This window comes from Nerophis ophidion, linkage group LG21 (assembly GCF_033978795.1).
Source record: "Nerophis ophidion isolate RoL-2023_Sa linkage group LG21, RoL_Noph_v1.0, whole genome shotgun sequence".
In the NCBI taxonomy this organism is placed as follows: Eukaryota; Metazoa; Chordata; class Actinopteri; order Syngnathiformes; family Syngnathidae; genus Nerophis; species Nerophis ophidion.
Window position 1 is genome coordinate 28,120,594 of NC_084631.1, and position 25,428 is coordinate 28,146,021.

At 39.9% G+C, this 25,428-nt stretch overlaps 2 protein-coding genes across 3 annotated transcripts in view; one reads left to right on the forward strand and one right to left on the reverse strand.

Moving 5' to 3' along the window:
• The window catches only part of oxnad1 (oxidoreductase NAD-binding domain containing 1), an 83,047-nt gene that overhangs the window by 6,792 nt on the left and 50,827 nt on the right, over positions 1 to 25,428 (reverse strand). For both annotated transcript variants that reach the window (XR_009803520.1, XM_061882424.1), the window contains exons 2-7: positions 14,305 to 14,472; positions 13,876 to 14,005; positions 8,612 to 8,678; positions 8,438 to 8,541; positions 7,337 to 7,478; positions 637 to 864 (exon numbers count right to left, since the gene is read on the reverse strand). Coding sequence is in view for 1 of the 2 variants with exons in the window: in XM_061882424.1 (XP_061738408.1) it covers positions 637 to 864; positions 7,337 to 7,478; positions 8,438 to 8,541; positions 8,612 to 8,678; positions 13,876 to 13,976 (642 nt within the window). In the remaining variant the exon portion in view is untranslated. The remainder of the gene's footprint in view (positions 1 to 636; positions 865 to 7,336; positions 7,479 to 8,437; positions 8,542 to 8,611; positions 8,679 to 13,875; positions 14,006 to 14,304; positions 14,473 to 25,428) is intronic.
• The window catches only part of LOC133539989 (proline-rich protein 15-like protein B), a 65,241-nt gene continuing 47,626 nt past the window's right edge, over positions 7,814 to 25,428 (forward strand). Inside the window, exon 1 of the mRNA XM_061882428.1 lies at positions 7,814 to 7,836. Coding sequence (XP_061738412.1) covers positions 7,831 to 7,836 — 6 coding nt within the window. The 5' untranslated portion in view covers positions 7,814 to 7,830. The remainder of the gene's footprint in view (positions 7,837 to 25,428) is intronic.

The following is a 25,428-nucleotide window of genomic DNA, read 5'->3' on the forward strand; positions in this document are numbered from 1 at the left end:
TTTCCGACTGATTCAACCGCCACCCGCCCGAATCTAATTAAAATCAATTTTTTCGTCATGTCACCCGCCCGACCCGCGGTTTATCCGCGGATGAGACTGCAAACCGCGCATCTCTAATACACATATACATACATGTATATATATATATATATATATATATATACATACATACATACATACACACACATATGTATATATATATATATATCTATGCATATTTATTCATTCATATCACATTTCATAAAATTAATACAATTTTATATTCAAACCATTTAACATCAAGTATTGATATTAGTATTATTGATGATACTGTCATTTGTATTCATTATTATTATATTTGTTTGATGATCCCGTAACTTGCATTTATTATTATTAAGTATTGTATTTGTATGTTTTCTCGATTGCTTTGCAAATGTCTGTCCTAAATATTGCAAAGCTAGGATTGGGTTGGATTTGCTCTATTATTAGAAAGATAAACATTTTGTGATTTGTGTAAATCCAAATTTTGAGGCTAACTCTTTGGTCATCAGGATAAAACCATGTGGTTTTATCCTGTTGTATATACCAAAGAACAAATGAGGAGAATGGTGTTGAATGCAGGATTCCCACAACGACTTGCAAAATAAAGAAGCGCACCTTGAAGAGAATCTCCTGGGTGGTCTTGGCGCTGTAGCAGAGGTGCGCTGAACCCATGGGGGCGCGGCTGACTTCCAGCAAATCTGCCGCATGGGACAAAATGGAGTAGAGTGGGTTGATGCCAACGCCGCCGGCCACCAGCAGCAGATTGACGGCAGGGTCTGAAGGTGGGGGGTCAAAGTAGAAATCCCCGCCAACACGCATGGCCACCTGGGAGCCCAGAGTGCACTGGAGGAGGCAGAAGAGTGCTTGAATAGAATCATGTGTATTTATATACATTTACACCTTTTCTGTCTGAGAGATGACACCAACAGAAGCAGATTATTACACGAGCTAAGATCAGAGCAGGCTTCCATGCGCACACACCTGCAGCGACGCCAGCCTGCGGATGATGACAACTGGCAGGAAGCCTTTTGAAGTCAAAGCAGCAGTAAATAGACTTTTATACACACAAACACTCTCAAAGTGGCAGCACGGTTCTGCTCAGTGAGAGCAACGCACAAACACAAAAAGATTATCAACTTCTTTCCTGTCTCTGTTGGCCTTTGAAAATGTTTGCATCAACTCAGTCGATACGTATTACTCCTGTGACTTGAGCTTCTGCTGAAGTCCCGCCTTCCTGTGCTGTCATTGGCTGGCTTGTTAGAGACTGTAGATGCATGGCTGGTGAATACAGACGTCAATCATCGCAGCGCAAACTAGATATCATGTCACAGAGTAACATGATATCCAGTGTACGCTTTAAGCAACTTTCAGGTCTAGAGGTTGGATAGTTCGACACCTGACTTTGGAAGGCAATTCAACTAAACAGTGTGTTAACTATCGTGAGTATACAAGAGGCCTCGATCTTACCACTCAAAGCTGATACGAGCAAAAAAAAAAAAAAAAGAGATTATGCAAAAGAATCGATCCTTATACTTTATCCAAAAAAGATTTGTGGAGTGATATCAAGGATTATGCGTTGGTCGTTTTCTAAGACATATTAATTATTGTGCTCCAGACATTCTACACAACAAACAGATTAAACTTGGACAAGCATGGAGGTCTACAACTTCTTTGCGTGTGGCTGGGTCAAGGACATTGGTATCAAGACACTCCCCGAAAAATATGCATCGTTTTTGCTCGGGTAAGGTTATATTTTGTATTTCATGATATAACTTCCTGTCTACTGACATGTTTGTTGTTGTTGTTGCACGCATCGCTTACGAGTAGGGTTTTTATCAAAATATAGCTGTCAACATTGTGTATGTACAGAAAGATTTAATTTCATTACCTTTTTGATCTCTTTAGGATGCACCGTTTTGTACGCGCTCTTATTTACGTGCCTCCACTTACACTTTGTAGTACTGCTAGTTTTTAGCGCTTCAATAGCGAGTCTACTGACAGATATACGTTCTAAGTGTACACTACTTTGTATTACAAATGGCAACAGCGGAAGATGAATACCCCACAAGAAGAAGATAGATTGACTACAGCGCGGACAACATTTTCAAGACTTATCCATATCCCAAATACACGTCAGCGAGTACCAATAGGTAAGAAAAGTTGGTTCAGCATAATATTGCGAAACAAAATGCCAGATAATGTCTGCTAATAGGTGCCATTTTGGGGTCCTTATACACACACTATAATAACACTATGTTGAAGCACAATACGTGTGACTACGGTAGCTGTAATGCTCCGACAATCCATCAATCCATCATCAGTTTCTTTCCATCCTCTTGTCTTCAAATAGCAATTTCCGCTTCCATTTCTGGCAGATTTTGGAGCATCAGGTGTAATGTTCTATATTCTCAATGAAGCATCAAAGTTTTGGCCTTGCTTGCTAGCATCATTTATTGAACAGGCTTCAACCTGCAGTCCACACGTATTTCTACGACTGCCATCTTCTGGTCACACTTATCATTACATCAAGTACCAAACAAAATTGCTTCATGGTCGGTAAGCACAAGCAGAATTAATACATCCATTAGGCGCACTGGGTTATAAGGCGCACTGTCCATTTTGGAGAAAATTAAAGGATTTGAAGTGCACCTTATCGTCTGAAAAATACAGTAGTTCTAATATCTAATATCAGTCAGATATCAGGGTGACAACTTGGTCCAGTCACTTCAAATGGCTGCTGAGAGAAACAGCAGATGCAGCTGAGGAAGAAGAAATACCATCAGTCCTCACAAACCCGAACATCAACGGTGGTCCCTTCACACTCGGAGAGCTCGCCAGGGCAAAAGCCACAGTAAGAGTGGGAAAAAGCGCTGGCCCGGACGGCATACCCCCCCCAGAGGTCGTGAAAAACTGTGATCTCGATGACATCATTCTAGAGTTCTGGAAACCTTGCTCTGCTGCACAATCGGCTGCCTGATATGTGGTCTCTATCAAACATCGTGCCAGTGCCCAAATCCGGAGACCTCTCGAAGCCAGACAACTACCGAGGCATCAGCCTGACCTGTATCACTGCGAAAGTCTATAACCGCATGATCCTAAACAGGGTCCGGCATGCAATCGACCCTCACCTGAGAGTAAATCAGAACGGCTTTTGAGAAGGACGAACAACTACAGTCCAGATCTTGGCACTTAAGAGATTGATTGAGGAGGTGAGGAAGAACAACCTGACTGCAGTCCTATGCTTCATAGACTTCAAAAAGGCATTTGACTCGATACATCGAGGCACGATGGTGAAGATCTTGAAGGCATACAGTATTCCTCCGAACCTACTTCAAGCAGTAGTCCATGTACGCAGGAACAAGGGCCAGGGTGGTGACCCCAGATGGCAACAGCGAGGAGTTTGACATCCTGGCTGGAGTTATGCAAGGGGATACACTAGCCCCCTTTCTCTTCATCACAGTCCTTGATCATGCGCTCAGGAAGGCAATAAATGGGTGAGAGCAGGAACTTGGCTTCACGCTGACACCAAGGAAGTAGAGTCGACAACCGGCAGTGGTCCTGACAGACCTTGAATATGCGGATGACAGTCTGCTCTCCAACAACGTGCAACAAGCACAAGAACTGCTACACAGGGTAGAGCTAGAGGGCGACAAGGTTGGCCTTAGGCTAAATGCCAAGAAAACTGAGGTCATGACCTACAACGTTCCACCAGAACATCAACCTCTGGTAACAACAGGAGGCACTGTGCTGAAAGAAGTTGAGGACTTTGAATACCTGGGCGCATGGGTCAACTCAAGGGGTGCCCATTACGTCGATCGCGAGCTACCAGTCGACCGCGGGGGGTGTGTCAGTCGATCTCCAGCCAGGCTTTTAAAAAAAATAGACCTAAAAATTAGTGATCATCAATCTTCACCAAGTCGTCACTCAAATGACATTCACGGTACCGGAGGGTCTTGTGAGATGACGCTGGCTGCTGCAAGATCATTATTATGAAAATATGACCGAGAGGAAGGCGAGAAACACTTTTTATTTCAACAGACTCTCGCGCCGTACCTTCCGTCAAAACTCTAAAGGCCGACTGCACATTTCCTATCTTCACAATAAAAGCCCTGCTTCATGCTGCCTGCGCTAACTAAATACAGAGCTTCGGAAAACTGGCCTGCACAAGCGATCCCTCAGAAAGCTGGCGTGCACAGCTTTCCGAGACTCTTATTTTGTTAGCGCAGGCAGCATGAAGCAGGGCTTTTATTGTGAAGGTAGGAAATGTGCAGTCGGCCTTTAGAGTTTTGACGGAAGGGACGGCGCGAAAGTCTGTTGGAATAAAAAGTGTTTCTTGCCTTCCTCTCTGTCATTTTTTCATAATAATGAACTGGCAGCAGCCAGCGTCATCTCACAAGACCCTCGGGTGCCGTGAACGTCAATCAAGCAAGCAACGGAATTTGCCGCCAATGTTTTTCTTGTAAAGTGTATGGAAGCTGGATGAATTAGAGGCCAAAAACCAACCACTTTCATGTGGTATTGTACAGAAAGGATAACTTTTTTTCTCCTCCATTTGAAAATGTGGGCGTTATCATCATTACTGTCTGATTCCAATCAATGCAAGTCATCAGAATCAGGTAATACACCAACTTATATTCTTGTCTTTGTGAAAGAAAGACATCTATATGTGTTACACGTGCTTGTATTATCATTAAACACATTTAACTTGTTTACAAAAATGTCTCTCTCATAAATAAATAAATATAAATGATATATATAAATGAGGTAGATCCCCTCGAGTTGGTCAATTGAAAAGTAGCTCGCCTGCAGAAAAAGTGTGGGCACCCCTGACCTAGAGAGATCGTTATTGAATTTTTAAGGTCTGAAAATGATCAATTCAAAATTTAATTACTATGACTTCTCCAAAATCTTTGAGTGAATGACAAAATGAAATGACTATCTCACTTGGACCAGCAGAAACTAATTGAGCTAACAGTAATACTGCAATATTAAGTACAAAGCATCCTTCTTGTGGTACTCATTAGGCTTAATCTGGGACCTTAGGTACCACATTTCATGCCATCTCATGTGTACTGCTATAATAACGAATACAATCTGAAATGTATGGTTCCTCTCTAAAACAGAACAACAACACCATATAGGCGGACTTGGATACATCTTCTCATATTTCACTTCCAACATATTGAGTCTTTATTTCCGTTCCATCCCACATAATCACATGGTGGTTGAGGCTTTTGTCAAACAGCACTATGAATATGACGCCTGTTGGACCACTAATGACAAGTAGAGTGCAGAGAAAACCCAAAAGCATGTACATAGGCACACTTGTTCTCACCACAGGTACATTTCGCTGCAGCCTGGCTGGTGAAAATGGACAACTTGAACAAGTCGAATGAATTCACGCATTTTAGTGCACACAGTATTTCGCCTGCCACGACTTCTTGTTTTGCGTGCTTTGTTGCTATGGAAACAGTGGTAGTGTTGCTGTCTGTCCTCCCGGCACCAGTGCTGATGAACTGTTCATCTGGGGCTACCGTGTCGTGCTTTGTCCCTTCCAAGTGCCTCAACTTATTTGTAATGTCAAATGTTTTGCATTTAGCACATATCGTGTCAGTGTGTGCTTTGCTCATTACATTTTTCCTTCACCAATGGGCAATGAAGAACAAAAAACAACTGGTTCATTTGCAAACACAAAAAGTACAATTGAGAAAAAAAGCGTTCTTTCTAGTGTCGATGAGCAATACATCGGTTCTAAAAATGGCTACATTTTTATTTCATGTAACACAAATGAAAATCATTAGTTAGCTGAAAGGGATCAAAACATATCTTTCATTTGCCAACAGCGGATGCAGAGGTTGCTATTTTATGGTAATGTGTTAATAATTTCACACACAAGTCGCTCCTGTGTATAAGTCGCACTATGAAACTATGAAAAAAACTGCGACTTATAGTCCGAAAAATATGGTGATTATATATGGTAGACCCCAGAAGAAATCACAAAAAGTCTGACGCTATTTTTATCTTTTATTACCAATCTTATGATATCAAACGGAACATTTCCAACGGGTTCTACATCTGGTGTACACACTTTTGTCTCACGAGTCCACACTTACCCGCCAAACCCACAATTAAACTTCCTCATTCTCCCCCAATCACCTTTCATACACAGTGTGTTTACAAACATGGGAAAAACTGACATTAAATCCAAACCCCACAAACATAAAACATTAGCTGGTCGTTACAGTATGAATTGATATATATAGCTTATTATTTGTGCACTACTGACAAGCTATGTACTGAAAACTTGACCACCAAAAACCGCACTACTGAAACTGGATGTAAACAAAACACAAGCTATTGTCTGGAGCGTTGTCAGCATGTCTGCGATGTGGACATAATTCTTATGTATAATGAATTTAGGACAGAGGTTGCATTTTATTGATCTCAACATTGGAGATTGTTTATCCATCCATCCATCTTCTTCCGCTTATCCGAGGTCGGGTCGCGGGGGCAGCAGCCTAAGCAGGGAAGCCCAGACTTCCCTCTCCCCAGCTACTTCGTCCAGCGCTTCTCGGGGGATCCCGAGGTGTTCCCAAGCCAGCCGGGAGACAGTCTTCCCAACGTGTCCTGGGTCTTCCCCGTGGCCTCCTACCGGTTGGATGTGCCCTAAACACCTCCCTAGGGAGGCGTTCGGGTGGCATCCTGACCAGATGCCTGAACCACCTCAATCGGAGATTGTTTATTTGCATGCAAAATGTGCAATGCTGCATTTTTGTTAACATAAGTATTCTATTCAAGCAGAACTATTGCTTGTCAAGGAAAGCTCTTAATTTAATTCTCTGAAAATTGTTCCATAAAAAGCACCATTCATATCTGGTCTAAAACGAACAACATTTTACAAATTAGAATTTTGCCAAGAGTAAGATGCAGCGTCATTTCAAACTAATAGTTTTTGTGTAAATGACATAAAAATTGTTTTGAATAATATATGTTATTTGCATTACATGGTTTATTTAGAAGTAAAGTAAAACAATGTTGAGAAAAAAAACGTGGGATTTTATTTTTTGGCCAATGTCTACAATGTCGCTAATACTGGTGAAATATGCAGATGACGATATGTGAATGCTGGAGTTTTTTTTAAATGTTTTTTAACAAGGCTTTAAAAGATGACTCCCATGAGCTACGTCCATTATTCAAACTCTCACAGCTTCTTACTCTGTATTGAAACAAAGCCGTGTAGATTTAGAAAGATAAGTGTTGAGCTAGTTTGATGATCATTTCTCCCCCAGACTCTTAATCATCGATGACTACTCACCGCCGTGTGAACCCAGTGCGCTGGCGGGTGTTTGGAGTATTTGACGGCCAACTCCACTACCCCCTCCCTCTGCAGCAGACCTGGGCTGGAGCACATAGAGAAACCTCCCACCTTCTCCACTCCGGGGATGAACAAATCCACCCTGCAGACAAAGCCCGATCGTCACATTTGATTCGGGGAAGTTTCCTACTGGCGGTAAGACTTTGACAATAGCGGAACGAGAGAAAGGCAGAGTGAACAATGCTGGCCTGGAGCGTGTAAACATATTAGGCTGAAGGTCAGAGTGGGATTGTGTGTAGAGATGCAGCCTTTGACCCTCAGCCAGGACGGCGGTTCTAGAAGGGCGAGTGGACAAAACCAACGAGTGTGGGTCTTAACAGTCTGTCCTGCAACACGTGAGCCAGAGAGGACGACAATGACTGTTGTTGCTTCCAAACAATCAGCGTCTGTTCAAGCAGCGAGAGAGGATGACTCCACAACCTTCAGCATCATGAATGCACGTATGTTCCACCCACCACTCTCCTCTTCCTTCTTCTACCACCTGGAGACCAACAACTTAACAGCCCCTTTTCCTCTCAAACTCAAGGATTTCCATGTATTTACATTCATTATCAGGCACTGCGGGAAACTGGCTGCCATCTTTTTATATATCTCGCCACCGCCCACCTACAGTATGCGCTCTCATGTGCGCGTTCTGCTCATTAACACTGGCAGTGCTGACTGACAGACGCACACCCCTATGAAGCCACAACTCGTTAATTTAGATATTAATAATAATACTGTACAGCATTTCATACAGGCTTTCAATAATTACACCTTTTCCTTTCCGGATTCATGATGTACACATATTTGGGCACCTAAATATATTTAAAAAATGTTATCTGCAGCAATTCAAATTACTAACCTTATTTAATCTTTACTGTAAAAGTTTAAATTGTACCACAGTGTATGCTTCGGTAAACGAAACACTGCCCTCGCCTGGCGTACAAATGCACTGCAAGAGGAAGCGATCCTGCTAATTACTTCTTAATTGAAATGTTTTCGGCACAATGTCAAACGTCCAAACCAACATTTGTGTTCATGCAAAATGCGTGCACTTACCATTGTCCCGCCTTGAAGTTAAAGTCCGGATGGACGGCTATTCTGAGACGTTTTACAGTCTCTGACTCGTTCATGATGCCGCACACTTGAGCAGGATACAGAGCCTGAGTGGGGTTTATTCATAAAGGATTTGATCTGCAGGTTATTATGGGAAAAATATATAGACAATCTTACGCTTTGTCTCTGGTTGTGTGCCGTCCTCTCGAGGTGGTCCATTTGTCTTTTGGAGGACATGTTTCTTCTAATAAAAAAAAAAAAAAAAAAAGAGTTGCAACCTGTTATTTGTTTTGAAGACAGCTCAGAGCAACAGTGTCACATGACAAGGCTGAACATGGACTTTGTCCCTGTTGTCAGAGAACTTAGACACTTTTTAAAGGGTAGTTTATGTAATAATGCATCATGCAATTCTAGTTTTATGAAAAATTCCCATCCATTACAAACAAATTTTATTGCTTTGTTTTGCTCGACAGTATTGTTTTATATAGCAATATATTTTTTCTTCTTCTTATTTATGGTAGCTAGATATGGGGGAATTTTGAAATCGGCTCTCAGTATGTGTGTATTCGCCGCAGGCCGGATCTCCGCAGTGGTCACACACCGTACAGCTGTCTTCAGAGTTCAAATGTGCTGTCGTCGTTTTTATCACCAAAACTCATGATGTAAACACATAGGAATGATGTTCGAAAACCGGTTCTCCCAATTGTTCGATAGGAAAAGAACAGATTCCATGGATTCGAATCCCTTACTGAGAATCGGTTCCCGTTATCGAAGCCACTATAGTAAAGAAAAAGATTTGGTTCTTTATTTGAATTTTGGGAACGAATCCTTTGTCACAGGAAATGTCCTGTGGCATGTCACAGGAAATGACGTAGCTCAGTCATTCGGCGGCAGACACAGACGCAGGAACAACAATGGACCGGAAAAAACGCTTTAAGGCATGGTTTCACTTTACTAAGAAATACGACGAGGAAACGGCTATCTGCAATTATTGCCAGGCTTCGCTTTCCTGTAAGGAGATCAGTAAAACAAACATGTTGAAACATATTCAGGCTTTACATAACCTGAAGGTTAGAGAAACGTGTCGTGTCTTTGACACGTGGAGAAGCAGCGACAGAGATGACAAAGCACGCCCCTCTTCCTCTGCTTCAACCTGCAGTCCCAGTGATTAGTGCCGATGAGTAACTAACGTTAACTGTTGCCGGTTAATTTCCATGTCTGCTCATTTGTAGCCTTTAGGCTAAAATAATGTTACCTCTTATGTCAACCAAGACCGCAGTAATGTTAGCATATATACATACACATATATATATATATATATATATATATATGCATATAGCATAGTCAGTGGCTAACGGTAACATTAACGTTAGCCTTTTTGTATGTGTCTGATAACGTTAATGGTATCTTGTAGCATACACCAGTCCAGAGTTTGCAGGTCTGTCTAATAAACTTTTGCTTGCAATATGTGAATTAAGATAATGTTAAGGTTATCCTATTTAAGATGATGACATTAATGACAGCCAGAGTGACCAGGGCAGTGTTTGCTCTATAGCACAGAGCGTTAACCCACTTACCATAGCGAGGTATAACGCAGAGCACAGCAAGATGAGTGAGGAGGAGCATTACATTACTCGCAAGCTAACGAGAATGATGGTGAAAAATCTCCTCTCCTTCAACTTGGTGAACACAGATGAATACAAGTAGGTTAATAATTCTATTTTGCTGAGATCTAATGGAGCAAAAAGTAAACAACACCAATACTCTGAGATTTGTTTCAAATGTAAAGTGCTGTACAATACAAATAAATGCAGGATTTTCCCTGCATGTATTTTTCTTAACTGGCCAACTTAAATTTAATCTATTTTATTATATTTTGTTTGGGGGTGCAGGGGGGGGGGTAACAACAGTCAATATTTATTTATTTATTTTATTTTTTTCTTAAAAAATAAACTGAGCTTTTGTTAAACTAAGTATTGTGTGTTTTTTTTTCCATATACAACAACCTATCTGGATTCGATTAGAAAGTCGATAAGGAATCGGTTCGATAAGAGGATTTGATAATGGCATCGGAATCGATAATTTCTTAACAAACATCATCCTTAACGACACATATGTGTTTTTTCACAACTATACACCAAAACTCATGATGTACAACACATATGCTAGTTTTATCACCACTATACACCAAAACTCATGAAGTACAACACCAAAAATGATTCCCGGGCGCGGCCACCGCTGTTGCCCACTGCTCCCCACACCTCCCAGGGCAGTGGTCTCCAACCTTTTTTGTATCCGCGGGGCGGTCAACGCTTAATAATTTGTCCCGTGGCCCGGGTGGGGGGGTGTGGGGATGAGTAAAAATGTTGGAAGAACATTTATCTGGTCGCTGCCTTGTGATGTCAGATTAGGGCTGGGCGATATATTGATATATACGTTATATCGCAGGTTTGTCTTTGTGCGATATAGAAAATGCCTATATCGTAATATTCGAGTATATGTTCTCACGCAGTTGCTTATAGCTGCGGGCATTCAGGCTCTTCTCGCTCTTTCCTGTCTCTCCTCACAGACAAACAGGCGCACATTCTTACATACGTCACATACGTGTACGCCCTCGCAGAGCCGAGCGGTAGCAGACTGGGCTACGTTAGCTGCTAACGTAGCCGTACGAGAGAAATAAGGTGCAGATCTGGTAACAAATGAAGGAAGACTTAATTCCCAATAAAAACAGCAAGGTTTCCATCGTCTGGCGGTGGTTCGGCTTCAAGTGGGAATATGTCGTAAAGACAACCGTAATTTGTCAAGTGTGGGGGGGGAAAGCATTGCTATAAAAAGTAGCACTACTGCTAATACGTAGCATCATTTGAAAAGTCACTCGCTAGAGAATGAAGAGAATTTCATAACCTTAGTAACCTACCACATAGTGAAGGACGATTACTATTTGATTTCCTATTATGCAGCTAATTTTTATTTGACACTTAAAATGTCACTGACAATCTTAAACTTTATGTTTTGGAAATTACTTGAATGTGCCATTGCTTAATAACGGTTTAATAAATACACTTTTGGTCAATTGACTTAGTTGTGATTTCCCTCTCTGCATGAAAGTTTAAAAGTAGCATATATGAATGCAGTATGAAGAAGAATGTTTTAATGTATACACATATAATCATCATACTGCTGTGATTATATGCATCAAGTGTTTGTTCAAGGCCAAGGCAAAATATCGTAATATATATCGTATATCGCGATATGGCCAAAAATATTGCGATATTAAAAAAAGGCAATATGGCCCAGCCCTATGTCAGATGTTACTCACAAGTTGAGTCCGACCAGCTGTGTTTACTCAATTTGTCCATCAATTTGATTATATTTTTTCTTAAAAACAATATTCATTATAGTTTTCAATTTATGATGATTTTGTTATCCTATCCTTCCCTAGTGTTTCATGTAATACTTTGGAATGAATTTAAAATAAAACGATGAAATCGACTGTGTCTATTTTGTTTTTTTGCACACTTTTAAATGATAGCAAACTTTTTTAAATTACTACCGCTAGATCTGAGAAGACACCGAAATCCTGAAGCGCGCCCGCCAAATTGTGAATCAGGACCAACCAATTTTCCAACGCCGGGGACACAGTTCTGAAGAAATCAGACTGCTTGTAATAGCAGGCAGACAGCGGTTTAAATCAGCCCACCAGACAGTCACAGCTACATCACGTGACAACCTCTGAAGAAGGCCACAGTTGTAACGGAAACTGTCAGGTCCGAAATCAACACACTTGTCTGGCTATAACAAGAAAAATGACATCATCTTTAGAAGACCCAATGAACCTGATTGGACTACTTTTTAAAATAGGGTGAATATTAATAATAAAAATATAATAATAATGGATTATATTTATATTGCGCTTTTCTATTGTTAGATACTCAAAGCGCTCACAGAGAAGTGGGAACCCATCATCCATTCACACTAGGTGGTGGTGTAGCCACAGCTGCCCACAGCTGCCCTGGGGTAGACTGACGGAAGCGTGGCTGCCAGTTTGCGCTTACGGCCCCTCCGACCAACACCAATCATTCATTCATCATTCATTCGCCAGTGTGAGTGGCACTGGGGGCAAGGGTGAAGTGTCCTACCCAAGGACACAACGGCAGCGAATTGGATGTCAATAGGTGGGAAGCGAACCTGCAACCCTCAGGTTTCTGGCACGGCCGCTCTACCTACTACGCCATGCCGCCCAATTAAGAGAAGAATCACATCATTAAATCAATCAATCAATGTTTACTTATACAGCCCTAAATCACTAGTGTCTCAAAGGGCTGCACAAACCACCACGACATCCTCGGTAGGCCCACATAAGGGCAAGGAAAACTCATACCCAGTGGGACATCGGTGACAATAATGACCCAGTGGGACGTCGGTGACAATGATGACTATGAGAACCTTAGAGAGGAGGAAAGCAATGGATGTCGATATTCAAACAGGGTTACTGTTAAAACTCTGTGTAATAATACAGTGGCCAGAATGATTAACTTGTTAAATAAATCATCTGCCTTGTTTACTGGTTTCTTGTAAAAACTTTTATTTTTTTAAACACAGAAAATCTTCTTAGGCTGTTGCCTCTGCAACCTGACCTCGGATCAGCAGAAAAAGATGGGATAGATTTTACACTCATACCCACAGTATGATATAGTGCAGTTGTACAGCAATAGGGCAGGTTTGTTTCACATGAATTATCATTACATTAGATTAGATAGTACTTTATTTATTCCATCCATCCATCCATCCATTTTTTACCGCTTAATCCCTTTCGGGGTCGCGGGGGGCGCTGGCGCCTATCTCAGCTACAATCGGGCGGAAGGCAGGGTACACCCTGGACAAGTCGCCACCTCATCCTTCAGGAAAAGTAAAATTTTCAGCACAATCCCATTCAAGATCAGACAAATGTTACAGGGAGACAGAACAGGATCGCTGACGGGTCTGCCGGCTTCCAGCGCCCCTTACAAAAAAGGTGAGATACAGGTAAACAAGTGGGGGTATTGGGAGAAATAAATAGAAGATTAAAATAAAATAAAATTTAATAACAAAACTGTTCAAGCCTTGGGCCCTGGAGAGGGAGTCCACACTGAGGCCAAAGGAAAAAAAACAACTCATAGCCATACACGCACATTAATGTTGAGTTGCACGTGATGAAAATATATTTACATTGTAGCAGCTTCTTTCTTGAGTAAAAACATTTGAAAAAAACTACTTCTTGCAATAATTATTAAGATGAGGCGCCCATTTCTATTGAATTGGAAAGTAGATCCAAAGTGACCAACTCTTGTCATAACATAGTTCCTCTGTTGTCATCGATTTATGTCATGTTGACGTGAGCACCCAGATAAACAGACAAACAGAATAAAAAAAAACAGCAATATTTTTTTAAATGGACCCACCTTGTGATGGAAGGAGGGAGAAGGGAGCGTAGCAGTCCAGCGGCAGTACACGATAGAGACAAGCTTCGCCCAGCGGACGTCAGGGCGCAGTGGACGCTCATCTGGACTGGTGAGGATATCAATGCGCGACCTAAAAGGTAACATCTCGCGTGAGTTGCCAGACATTGACGTGACATGCGTGTGTTTATCAAAATAAGTCGCTGGAACATTCAATTACTTGGAACAACATTTTTAAGTTATATATATACATATATATATACAAATGAGCATTTTATCGCTGCAGTTCGTGGAAGTATTGTTAGAGAATTGTCACGAGCTGGAGAGAACACCGGCATGTACCCGTTAGCTCATTAGCTAAGATGCTACCAAGAGAATACCGGTAAACACGCTTAATTACACAAAGAATGAACAGTCCGGTAATATTCTTACCAACACGGTATGGTCGTTTTCTTCACAAGGCATTCATGTCTTATTCCGGTAATAACTTGATAACCTTGGTCATGTTAACGTTACATGATAGGGTAACAAGTTTCTTCTTCAGCTGCAGCGCCGTGTCTTCCCCTGTGACGTCATAGTCAGACTGGTGTTTATCGCCCCCTGCAGTACAGAAGTGGACACTACAACGATCAGTGTTGAGCTCATTTAGACTTAAATCACAAAAAAACTCGATACCATTTTTACAAGGCAAATGAAAAAGAAAATAACAGATCAAATGTTGTATACTATAGAATATAATCACAGAATGCGTACATAATTACGTTCATGAATACTCAAAATGAAATTAAATATTTATTTAGTATATATTATAGTGCAGTGGTTCTCAACCTTTTTTCAGTGATGTACCCCCTGTGAAATTTTTTTTAATTCAAGTACCCCCTAATCAGAGCAAAGCATTTTTGGTTGAAAAAAAGAGATAAAAAAGTAAAATACAGCACAATGTCATCAGTTTCTGATTTATTAAATTGTATAACAGTGCAAAATATATTTCATTTGTAGTGGTCTTTCTTGAACTGTTTGGAAAAAAGATATAAAAATAACTAAAAACTTGTTGAAAAATAAACAAGCGATTCAATTATAAATAAATATTTCTACACATAGAAGTAATCATCAACTTAAAGTGCCCTCTTTGGGGATTGTAATATCAATCAATCAATGTTTACTTATATAGCCCTAAATCACGAGTGTCTCAAAGGGCTGCACAAACCACTACGACATCCTCGGTAGGCCCACATAAGGGCAAGGAAAACTCACACCCAGTGGGACATCGGTGACAATAATGACCCAGTGGGACGTCGGTGACAATGATGACTATGAGGACCTTGGAGAAGAGGAAAGCAATGGATGTCGAGCGGGTCTAACATAATACTGTGAAAGTTCAATCCATAATGGATCCAACACAGTCGCGAGAGTCCAGTCCAAAGCGGATCCAACACAGCAGCGAGAGTCCCGTTCACAGCGGAGCCAGCAGGAAACCATCCCAAGCGGAGGCGGATCAGCAGCGCAGAGATGTCCCCAGTCGATACACAGGCAAGCAGTACATGGCCACCGGATCGGACCGGACCCCCTCCACAAGGGAGAGTGGGACATAGGAGAAAAAGAAAAGAAACGGCAGATCAACTGGTCTAAAAAGGGAGTCTATTTAAAGGCTAGAGTATACAAATGAGTTTTAAGGTGAGACTTAAATGCTTCTACTGTGGTGGCATCTCGAACTGTTACCGGGAGGGCATTCCAGAGTACTGGAGCCCGAAATTAAAAAGCTCTATAGCCCGCAGACTTTTTTTGGGCTTTGGGAATCACTAGTAAGCCGGAGTCCTTTGAACGCAGATTTCTTGCCGGGACATATGGTACAATACAATCACCTGCACTGGCATCCTGTGCACTTAAGATGTGACTTTAAGGTTTTACTACTTACGTATAAAATACTACACGGTCTAGCTCCATCCTATCTTGCTGATAGAGATCCACCTGGATTTATGAACTTAATTCTAAATATTTCTTCACAAAAAAAGAAATCTTTAACATCAATATTTATGCAACATGTCCACAAAGAATCTAGCTGTCAACACTGAATATTGCATTGTTGCATTTCTTTTCACAGTTTATGAACTTACATTAATATTTTGTTGAAGTTTTATTCAATAAATATATTTATAAAGGATTTTTGAATTGTTGCTATTTTTAGAATATTTTTAAAAAGTCTCACATACCCCTTGGCATACCTTCAAGTACCCCCAGGGGTTCCCGTACCCCCATTTGAGAACCACTGTTATAGTGTATATGGACTGCCATCGATGGATGACATTTTAACCCAAACGAACCTGAGATGGGCCGGGCAAGTAGAGAGAATGAGTCACGAGCGGCTCCCTCGCCATCTGCTTTACTCACAGTTGGAGGAAGGGAAACGAAACCGAAGGAGGCCAAGGCTAAGGTACAAAGACACCGTTAAATGAAATTTGAGGGAACTGAAGATCGACACTGCAACCTGGCAGCTGAAGGCAAAAGAGCGGGCTGAGTGGAGGTCTATGATCTGACCTAAGTGAAACAGTCATTGTCGCGCTCGACAGACTGCTATGATGAGTGTATTTAGTATATATTCACGGAAATGCATATATAATTACATCCATGAATACTTAGAATAAAATGCAATTTATTTAGTGTATATTATATTGTATTTAGGGGCTTGAGGGATCCAGGTTCGATCCCCGTTTCCGCAAAAACCGAGTCACTTTTGCTGCTCCGTCTCACCCACACTGGTTTAAAAGTAATTTAGAGAAAGCGCTTTGAGTCACTGGAGAAAAGCGCTATATAAATGTAATTCACTTCACTTCACTTTAGTGTATGATTACAGAATACATACATAAATAAATCCATGAATACCCCAAATAAAATAACATTTATTTACTGTATATTATAGTGTATTTAGTATATCATTACAGAATACATACATAATTACATCCATGAATACTCAAAATAACTTTTTAGTATATATTATAGTGTATTCAGTATAAAATAACAGTTTCTATATTTAATACTCAAAATAAAATTACAATGAAATGTTGTATATATTATACTGTATTTAGTATATAATCATCACCAAAGACAGCACACACCCTGGCTTCCACCTGTTTGACCAGCTACTATCAGGCCGGCGCTACAGGTGCATCAGAGCCAGAACAAACAGGCTCAGAGACAGCTTCTTTCCCAGAGCTGTCACCATGTTGAAATATAACTTATAATAATAATAATAATTCACCCCTTTACAATATCTTACTGTGCAATACTAACCTTCGAATGCAATACTTCCGACACTGATTGTTATTTATTACTTTGATACGCTTGTTTTGTTCTGTATATTGTACAGTATTTTGTATTTCTATAGTGTTTTGTATATTGTACAGGATTGCTTATTATTTTTATTGGATAGTAGTCTGTTTATTTCAATTGTTAGTTTTTTCCTTTATTATCTCGTGTTATTTATTTTACCCCATATTTTTTCCTACTACCGCACCTTAAATTGGAGTCTTTAATCTCATTATATGCAAATATAATGACAATAAAGTCCATTCTATTCTACAATCACATAATGCATTTATAATTACAACCATGAATACTCAAAATAAAATCCAAAAAATATGTATATATTAGTGCATTTAGTGTATAATCACAGAAATGCATATATAATTACATCCATGAATACTTACAATAAAATGAAATTTATTTAGTATATATTATATTGTATTTAGGGGCTCGAGCCATCCAGGTTCGATCCCCTTTTTCGCTATCCGAGTCACTGCTGCTGCTCTGTTTCACCCACACTGGTTTAAATGTAATTTAGATAATGGCTTTCACTATGTAAAGCGCTCTGAGTCACTAGAGAAAAGCACTATATAAATGTATTTCACTTCACTTCAGTGTATGATTACAGAATACACACATACATAAATCCATGAATACTCAAATTAAAATAATGTTTATTCAGTATAAAATTACAGTTTAAATAATTAATACTCAAAATAAAATTAAAATAAAATGTTGTATGTATTATACTGTATTTAGTATATAATCACACAATCAGAATCAGAATCAGAATTATTGTCATTACGCAGGGTAACGAGATTGAGGATATATGCATATATAATTATATCCATGAATACTCAAAATAAAATAATGAAAATGTGTATATATTTGTGTATTTAGTATATAATTACAGAATGCACATATAATATCCATGAATACACAAAATAAAATAAAGACAATGTGTACATATTTGTGTATTTAGTATATAATTACAGAATGCATATATAATTACACCCATGAATACTCAAAATAAAATAATGCATTCAGTATATATTATACTGTATTCAGAATATAAAGATAGAATGCATACAAAATTAAATCCACAAATACAATAGAATAAAATAACATTTATTAGGTTGATTGGCAACACTAAATTGGCCCTAGTGTGTGAATGTGAGTGTGAATGTTGTTTGTCTATCTGTGTTGGCCCTGCGATGAGGTGGCGACTTGTCCAGGATGTACCCTGCCTTCCGCCCGACTGTAGCTGAGATAGGCGCCAGCGCCCCCCGCAACCCCGAAAGGGAATAAGCGGTAGAAAATGGATGGATGGATGGATAGTATAAGTTATATTTTTGTGTATTTAGTATATAATCACAGAATCCATATATAAATACATCCATAAATACTTAGAATAAAATGTTATTTATTTAGTATATATTATATTGTATAGGGGCTTGAGGGATCCAGGTTCGATCCCCGTTCCCGCCATCTGAATCTCATCCGCCGCTCTGTCTCCCCCACACTGGTTTAAATGTAATTTAGATAATGGCTTTCACTGTGTAAAGCACTCTGAGTCACTAGAGAAAAGCGCTATATAAATTTATTTCACTTCACTTTAGTGTATGATTACAGAATACACACATAAATAAATCCATGAATACCCACAGTAAAATAACGTTTATTTAGTATATATTATTGTGTATTTAGTATATATCATTACAGAATACATACATAATTACATCCATGAATACTCAAAATAAAATAACATTTATTTAGTATACATTAGTGTATTTAGTATAAAATTACAGTTTACATACTTAATACTCAAAATAAAATACCAATAAAATGTATATATTATACTGTATTTAGTATATAATCACAGAATGCATATATAATTACAACCATGAATACTCAAAATAAAATAGAGAAAATGTGTATATATTAGTGTATTTAGTATATAATTACATAATGCCTATATAATTACACAAATGAATACTCAAAATAAAATAAAATCTATTCAGTATGTATTATACTGTATTAAGAATATAATTATAGAATGTATATATAATTACATTCACGAATACTCACAATACAATAAAAGAACATTTATTTAGTGTATCTTATATTTTAGTGTATTTAGTAAATAATTATACAATGAATATACAATCACATACATGAATAATCAAAATAAAATATATTTTGTACATATTATATTATAGTGCATTTAGTTTATAATGACAGAATGCATATATAATTACACCCATGAATACGCAAAATAAAATGTATTAGGATATTTTATTTGAAAGTTTATCTCGTATATAATTAGAGAATGCACATATAATGGCATATATTCCAAGATGTAACATTTGGCAGAAATACCGGACAATTCCACAAACTTTATGGCTGGCTCACATCGTGGTCACTCCGTGATCACGTACGACCGCCAGACACTTCTGGATGTGGACGAATCGGGCCGTTTTGGACTGATAGACACTTGCGTGCTAGACTTGCTAACTAGCATGGGAATACATCGGCGGCTACATCCAGCGGCCTGTGAAGCAGGGGAGTCTAGTAGCAGCGGGGGCCGTCTACGGAGCAGACGCCAGCGGTGTGATCGGAAACGCGGATGCCGAGCGGGGCTAAAAACAAAGCAGAAGGCTAATCCCCACAGAACACCACTTTCCTCCATCCCGAAGACGGATTTAGATGGAAAATGCGAGACTACTGGTCTGGGTAAGGAGTCTGTTAAATTAGAACAAGTTTTTTCTGCTTTGAGTGTTTCAGAGTTGGACATGTGTGTTACTGAGGTGGCTAACTATGATGCGTGCAGTTTATCAAAGCAACAAACAAACAATCGGAAAATCCCCGTTACTGAGGTGGCTAACCATGATGCGTGCAGTTTATCAAAGCAACAAACAAACAATCGGAAAATCCCCGTTACTGAGGTGGCTAACCATGATGCGTGCAGTTTATCAAAGCAACAAACAAACAATCGGAAAATCCCCGTTACTGAGGTGGCTAACCATGATGCGTGCAGTTTATCAAAGCAACAAACAAACAATCGGAAAATCCCCGTTACTGAGGTGGCTAACCATGATGCGTGCAGTTTATCAAAGCAACAATCAAACAATCGGAAAATTCCTGTCGTATCAATTCCTAGATATGGTCGTAACTATACTAAATGCACTGGGCATAATAAACACAACATTATTAATATTGCTACTACGGATAATTTGATCAAAAACTCCCTAAAACAGCCCACTACCTATAATATAGGTTTTTTAAACATAAGATCATTGTCTCCTAAAACGTTGTTAGTTAATGATATTATCAGAGACAACAATCTTAACGTCATCGGTCTCAGCGAAACCTGGCTTAAACCAAACTACTTTTTTGCGCTAAATGAGGCATGTCCTCCTAACTTTACACATGCGCATATTGCCCGTCCGCTCAAAAGGGGTGGGGGGGGGGTCGCACTAATATACAACGAAAACTTTAACCCTAGTCCTAACATAAATAATAAATATAAATCGTTTGAGGTGCTTACTATGAGGTCTGTCACACCGCTGCCTCTACACCTGGCTGTTATCTACCGCCCCCCAGGGCCCTATTCGGACTTTATTAATGAATTCTCAGAGTTCGTTGCTGATCTAGTGACACACGCCGATAATATAATCATAATGGGGGACTTTAATATCCATATGAATACCCCATCGGACCCACCGTGCGTAGCGCTCCAGACTGTAATTGATAGCTGTGGTCTCACACAAATAATAAATGAACCCACGCATCGCAACGGTAATACGATAGACCTAGTGCTTGTCAGGGGCATCACCGTTTCCAAAGTTACGATACTCCCGTATACTAAAGTATTGTCCGATCATTACCTTATAAAATTCGAGGTTCAGACGCATGTTCGTCAAACTAATAATAATAATACCTGCTATAGCAGCCGCAACATTAATACAGCCACAACGACAACTCTTGCTGACCTACTGCCCTCGGTAATGGCACCATTCCCAAAGTATGTGGGCTCTATTGATAACCTCACTAACAACTTTAACGACGCCCTGCGCGAAACCATTGATAACATAGCACCGCTAAAGTTAAAAAAGGCTCCAAAAAAGCGCACCCCGTGGTTTACAGAAGAAACTAGAGCTCAGAAATTATTATGTAGAAAGCTGGAACGCAAATGGCGCACGACTAAACTTGAGGTGCACCATCAAGCATGGAGTGATGGTTTAATAACTTATAAACGCATGCTTACCTTAGCTAAAGCTAAATATTACTCAAATCTCATCCACCGTAATAAAAACGATCCTAAATTTTTGTTTAGTACGGTAGCATCGCTAACCCAACAAGGGACTCCTTCCAGTAGCTCAACCCACTCAGCTGATGACTTTATGCAATTCTTTAGTAAGAAAATTGAAGTCATTAGAAAGGAGATTAAAGACAATGCGTCCCAGCTACAACGGGGTTCTATTAACACTGACACAATGGTATATACGGCGGATACTGCCCTCCAAAATAGTTTCTCCCGTTTTGAGGAAATAACATTAGAGGAATTGTTACAACGTGTAAATGGAATAAAACAGACAACATGTTTACTTGACCCTCTTCCTGGGAAACTGATCAAGGAGCTCTTTGAATTATTAGGTCCATCAGTGCTAAATATTATAAACTTATCACTCTCCTCGGGCACTGTTCCCCTAGCATTCAAAAAAGCGGTTATTCATCCTCTTCTTAAAAGACCTAACCTCGATCCTGACCTCATGGTAAATTACCGACCGGTGTCTCACCTTCCCTTTATTTCAAAAACCCTTGAAAAAATTGTTGCGGAGCAGTTAAATGAACACTTAGCGTCTAACAATCTATGTGAAACCTTTCAATCCGGTTTCAGGGCAAATCACTCCACGGAGACAGCCCTCGCAAAAATGACTAATGATCTATTGCTAACGATGGATTCTGATGCGTCATCTATGTTGCTGCTCCTCGATCTTAGCGCTGCTTTCGATACCGTCGATCATAATATTTTATTAGAACGTATCAAAACACGAATTGGTATGTCAGACTTAGCCCTGTCTTGGTTTAACTCTTATCTTACTGATAGGATGCAGTGTGTCTCCCATAACAATGTGACCTCGGACTACGTTAAGGTAACGTGTGGAGTTCCCCAGGGTTCGGTCCTTGGCCCTGCACTCTTCAGCATCTACATGCTGCCGCTAGGTGACATCATACGCAAATACGGTATTAGCTTTCACTGTTATGCTGATGACACCCAACTCTACATGCCCCTAAAGCTGACCAACACGCTGGATTGTAGTCAGCTGGAGATGTGTCTTAATAAAATTAAACAATGGATGTCCGCTAACTTTTTGCAACTCAACGCCAAAAAAACCGAAATGCTGATTATCGGTCCTGCTAGACACCGAACTCTATTTAATAATACAACTCTAACATTTGACAACCAAACAATTAAACAAGGCGACACGGTAAAGAATCTGGGTATTATCTTCGACCCAACTCTCTCCTTTGAGGCACACATTAAAAGCGTTACTAAAACGGCCTTCTTTCATCTCCGTAACATCGCTAAAATTCGCTCCATTCTGTCCACTAAAGACGCTGAGATCATTATCCATGCGTTTGTTACGTCTCGCCTCGACTACTGTAACGTATTATTTTCGGGTCTCCCCATGTCTAGCATTAAAAGATTACAGTTGGTACAAAATGCGGCTGCTAGACTTTTGACAAGAACAAGAAAGTTTGATCACATTACGCTTGTACTGGCTCACCTGCACTGGCTTCCTGTGCACTTAAGATGTGACTTTAAGGTTTTACTACTTACGTATAAAATACTACACGGTCTAGCTCCATCTTATCTTGCCGATTGTATTGTACCATATGTCCCGGCAAGAAATCTGCGTTCAAAGGACTCCGGCTTATTAGTGATTCCCAAAGCCCAAAAAAAGTCTGCGGGCTATAGAGCATTTTCCGTTCGGGCTCCAGTACTCTGGAATACCCTCCCGGTAACAGTTCGCGATGCCACCTCAGTAGAAGCATTTAAGTCTCACCTTAAAACTCATTTGTATACTCTAGCCTTTAAATAGACTCCCTTTTTAGACCAGTTGATCTGCCGTTTCTTTTCTTTTTCTTCTATGTCCCACTCTCCCGTGTGGAGGGGGTCCGGTCCGATCCGGTGGCCATGTACTGCTCGCCTGTGTATCGGCTGGGGACATCTCTGTGCTGCTGGTCCGCCTACGCTTGGGATGGTTTCCTGCTGGCTCCGCTGTGAACGGGACTCTCGCTGCTGTGTCTTGGATCCTCTTTGGACTGGACTCACGCGACTGTGTTGTATCCATTGTGGATTGAACTTTCACAGTATCATGTTAGATCCGCTCGACATCCATTGCTTTCCTCCTCTCTAAGGTTCTCATAGTCATCATTGTCACTGACGTCCCACTGGGTCATTATTGTCACCAATGTCCCACTGGGTGTGAGTTTTCCTTGCCCTTATGTGGGCCTACCGAGGATGTCGTGGTGGTTTGTGCAGCCCTTTGAGACACTAGTGATTTAGGGCTATATAAGTAAACATTGATTGATTGATTGATTGATATAATTACATCCATGAATACTCAAAAAACTAACAATAATAGATGATACAAACACTTATCATTTCATTAAAACTAATCTATAGGAATCAAATATATCCTATAGATATTTTAGGTATTTTTTTTTTGTTAATTGAATGTTATTGCTTTGTTTTATTTCCTCATGCAGTTAATTCTACAGTCACCCAACAAACTGATATGCACACACTTTTAAGAGTTAAAACATATTGGTCTTAAACCCCTCCAATAGTATTTTCTCATCTATCTTTGAAAGTTTTTGGATATTAATAACGTTCAATCATTTTAGTAGTTGTGAAACTCGTACATATCAACTATTCAAATAATATATTATTTGAATAGTTGATATATATAGATCTGCCGTTTCTTTTCTTTTTCTTCTATGTCCCACTCTCCCTTGTGGAGGGGGTCCGGTCCGATCCGGTGGCCATGTACTGCTTGCCTGTGTATCGGCTGGGGACATCTCTGCGCTGCTGATCCGCCTCCGCTTGGGATGGTTTCCTGCTGGCTCCGCTGTGAACGGGACTCTCGCTGCTGTGTTGGATCCGCTTTGGACTGGACTCTCGCGACTGTGTTGGATCCATTGTGGATTGAACTTTCACAGTATCATGTTAGACCCGCTCGACATCCATTGCTTTCCTCCTCTCTAAGGTTCTCATAGTCATTATTGTCACCGACGTCCCACTGGGTCATTATTGTCACCGATGTCCCACTGGGTGTGAGTTTTCCTTGCCCTTATGTGGGCCTACCGAGGATGTCGTGGTGGTTTGTGCAGCCCTTTGAGACACTAGTGATTTAGGGCTATATAAGTAAACATTGATTGATTGATTGATTGATTGATATAAGAGTATATATATATATATATACACCTCGATCTTTTTGATTATTAAAGCTTCAGCTAAAAAAAACAAAAAACCCAAAACAAATACAAATATTTTCTAAAATGTATATATAGAACACTACTTGAGCCTTTAAATAGTCTCTTAGTCCAGACTGAACTCTTGTACTGGATACTTACAATTCAACTTTACACTACTATGAAATAAAAGTATTGTGGTAAAAATCATAAACTCTCACTTGTTATGCTTCTAATGGTTATGGATTCCACTGGGCTCCTATTTTGACATGTCACATGTGACTTTTGCACAATCTTTTATTTTAGTTTTGTCGTTATTTCACTAAAGCGATCTACGATGGTACCTCAACTTAAGAGTGTTTTGAGATAGGAGCAAGAGATGGACATAATTTTATTCTTCCAAGCTTTGGAAAGAAGGAAGTGAGTGAAGGAGAGTGCTGAGAAGAAGTGGATGAAAGTTATTGAATTAAAGAAAGAAATCATCAAAAACATGGCGGAGCATGTCGCTAACTTAGCACTGCTAGTCTGCACCATAATGTTTAAATAATACCCAAACGGCAGACATTTATCCATGAAAATATGTAGAAGCTGCCGATAGTGTGTTTGACGGCGATACAGCGCCTTAGGAGTTTACTCTTCAAGGTAAACGCTGTACATTATTATCAATATTACATTCAGTTGTTTGTAGTACTGTATTTTCCGGACAATTAGGCACACCGGATTATCAGGTGTACTGCCGATTAATGGTCTATTTACATTTTTTTTGTCATATAT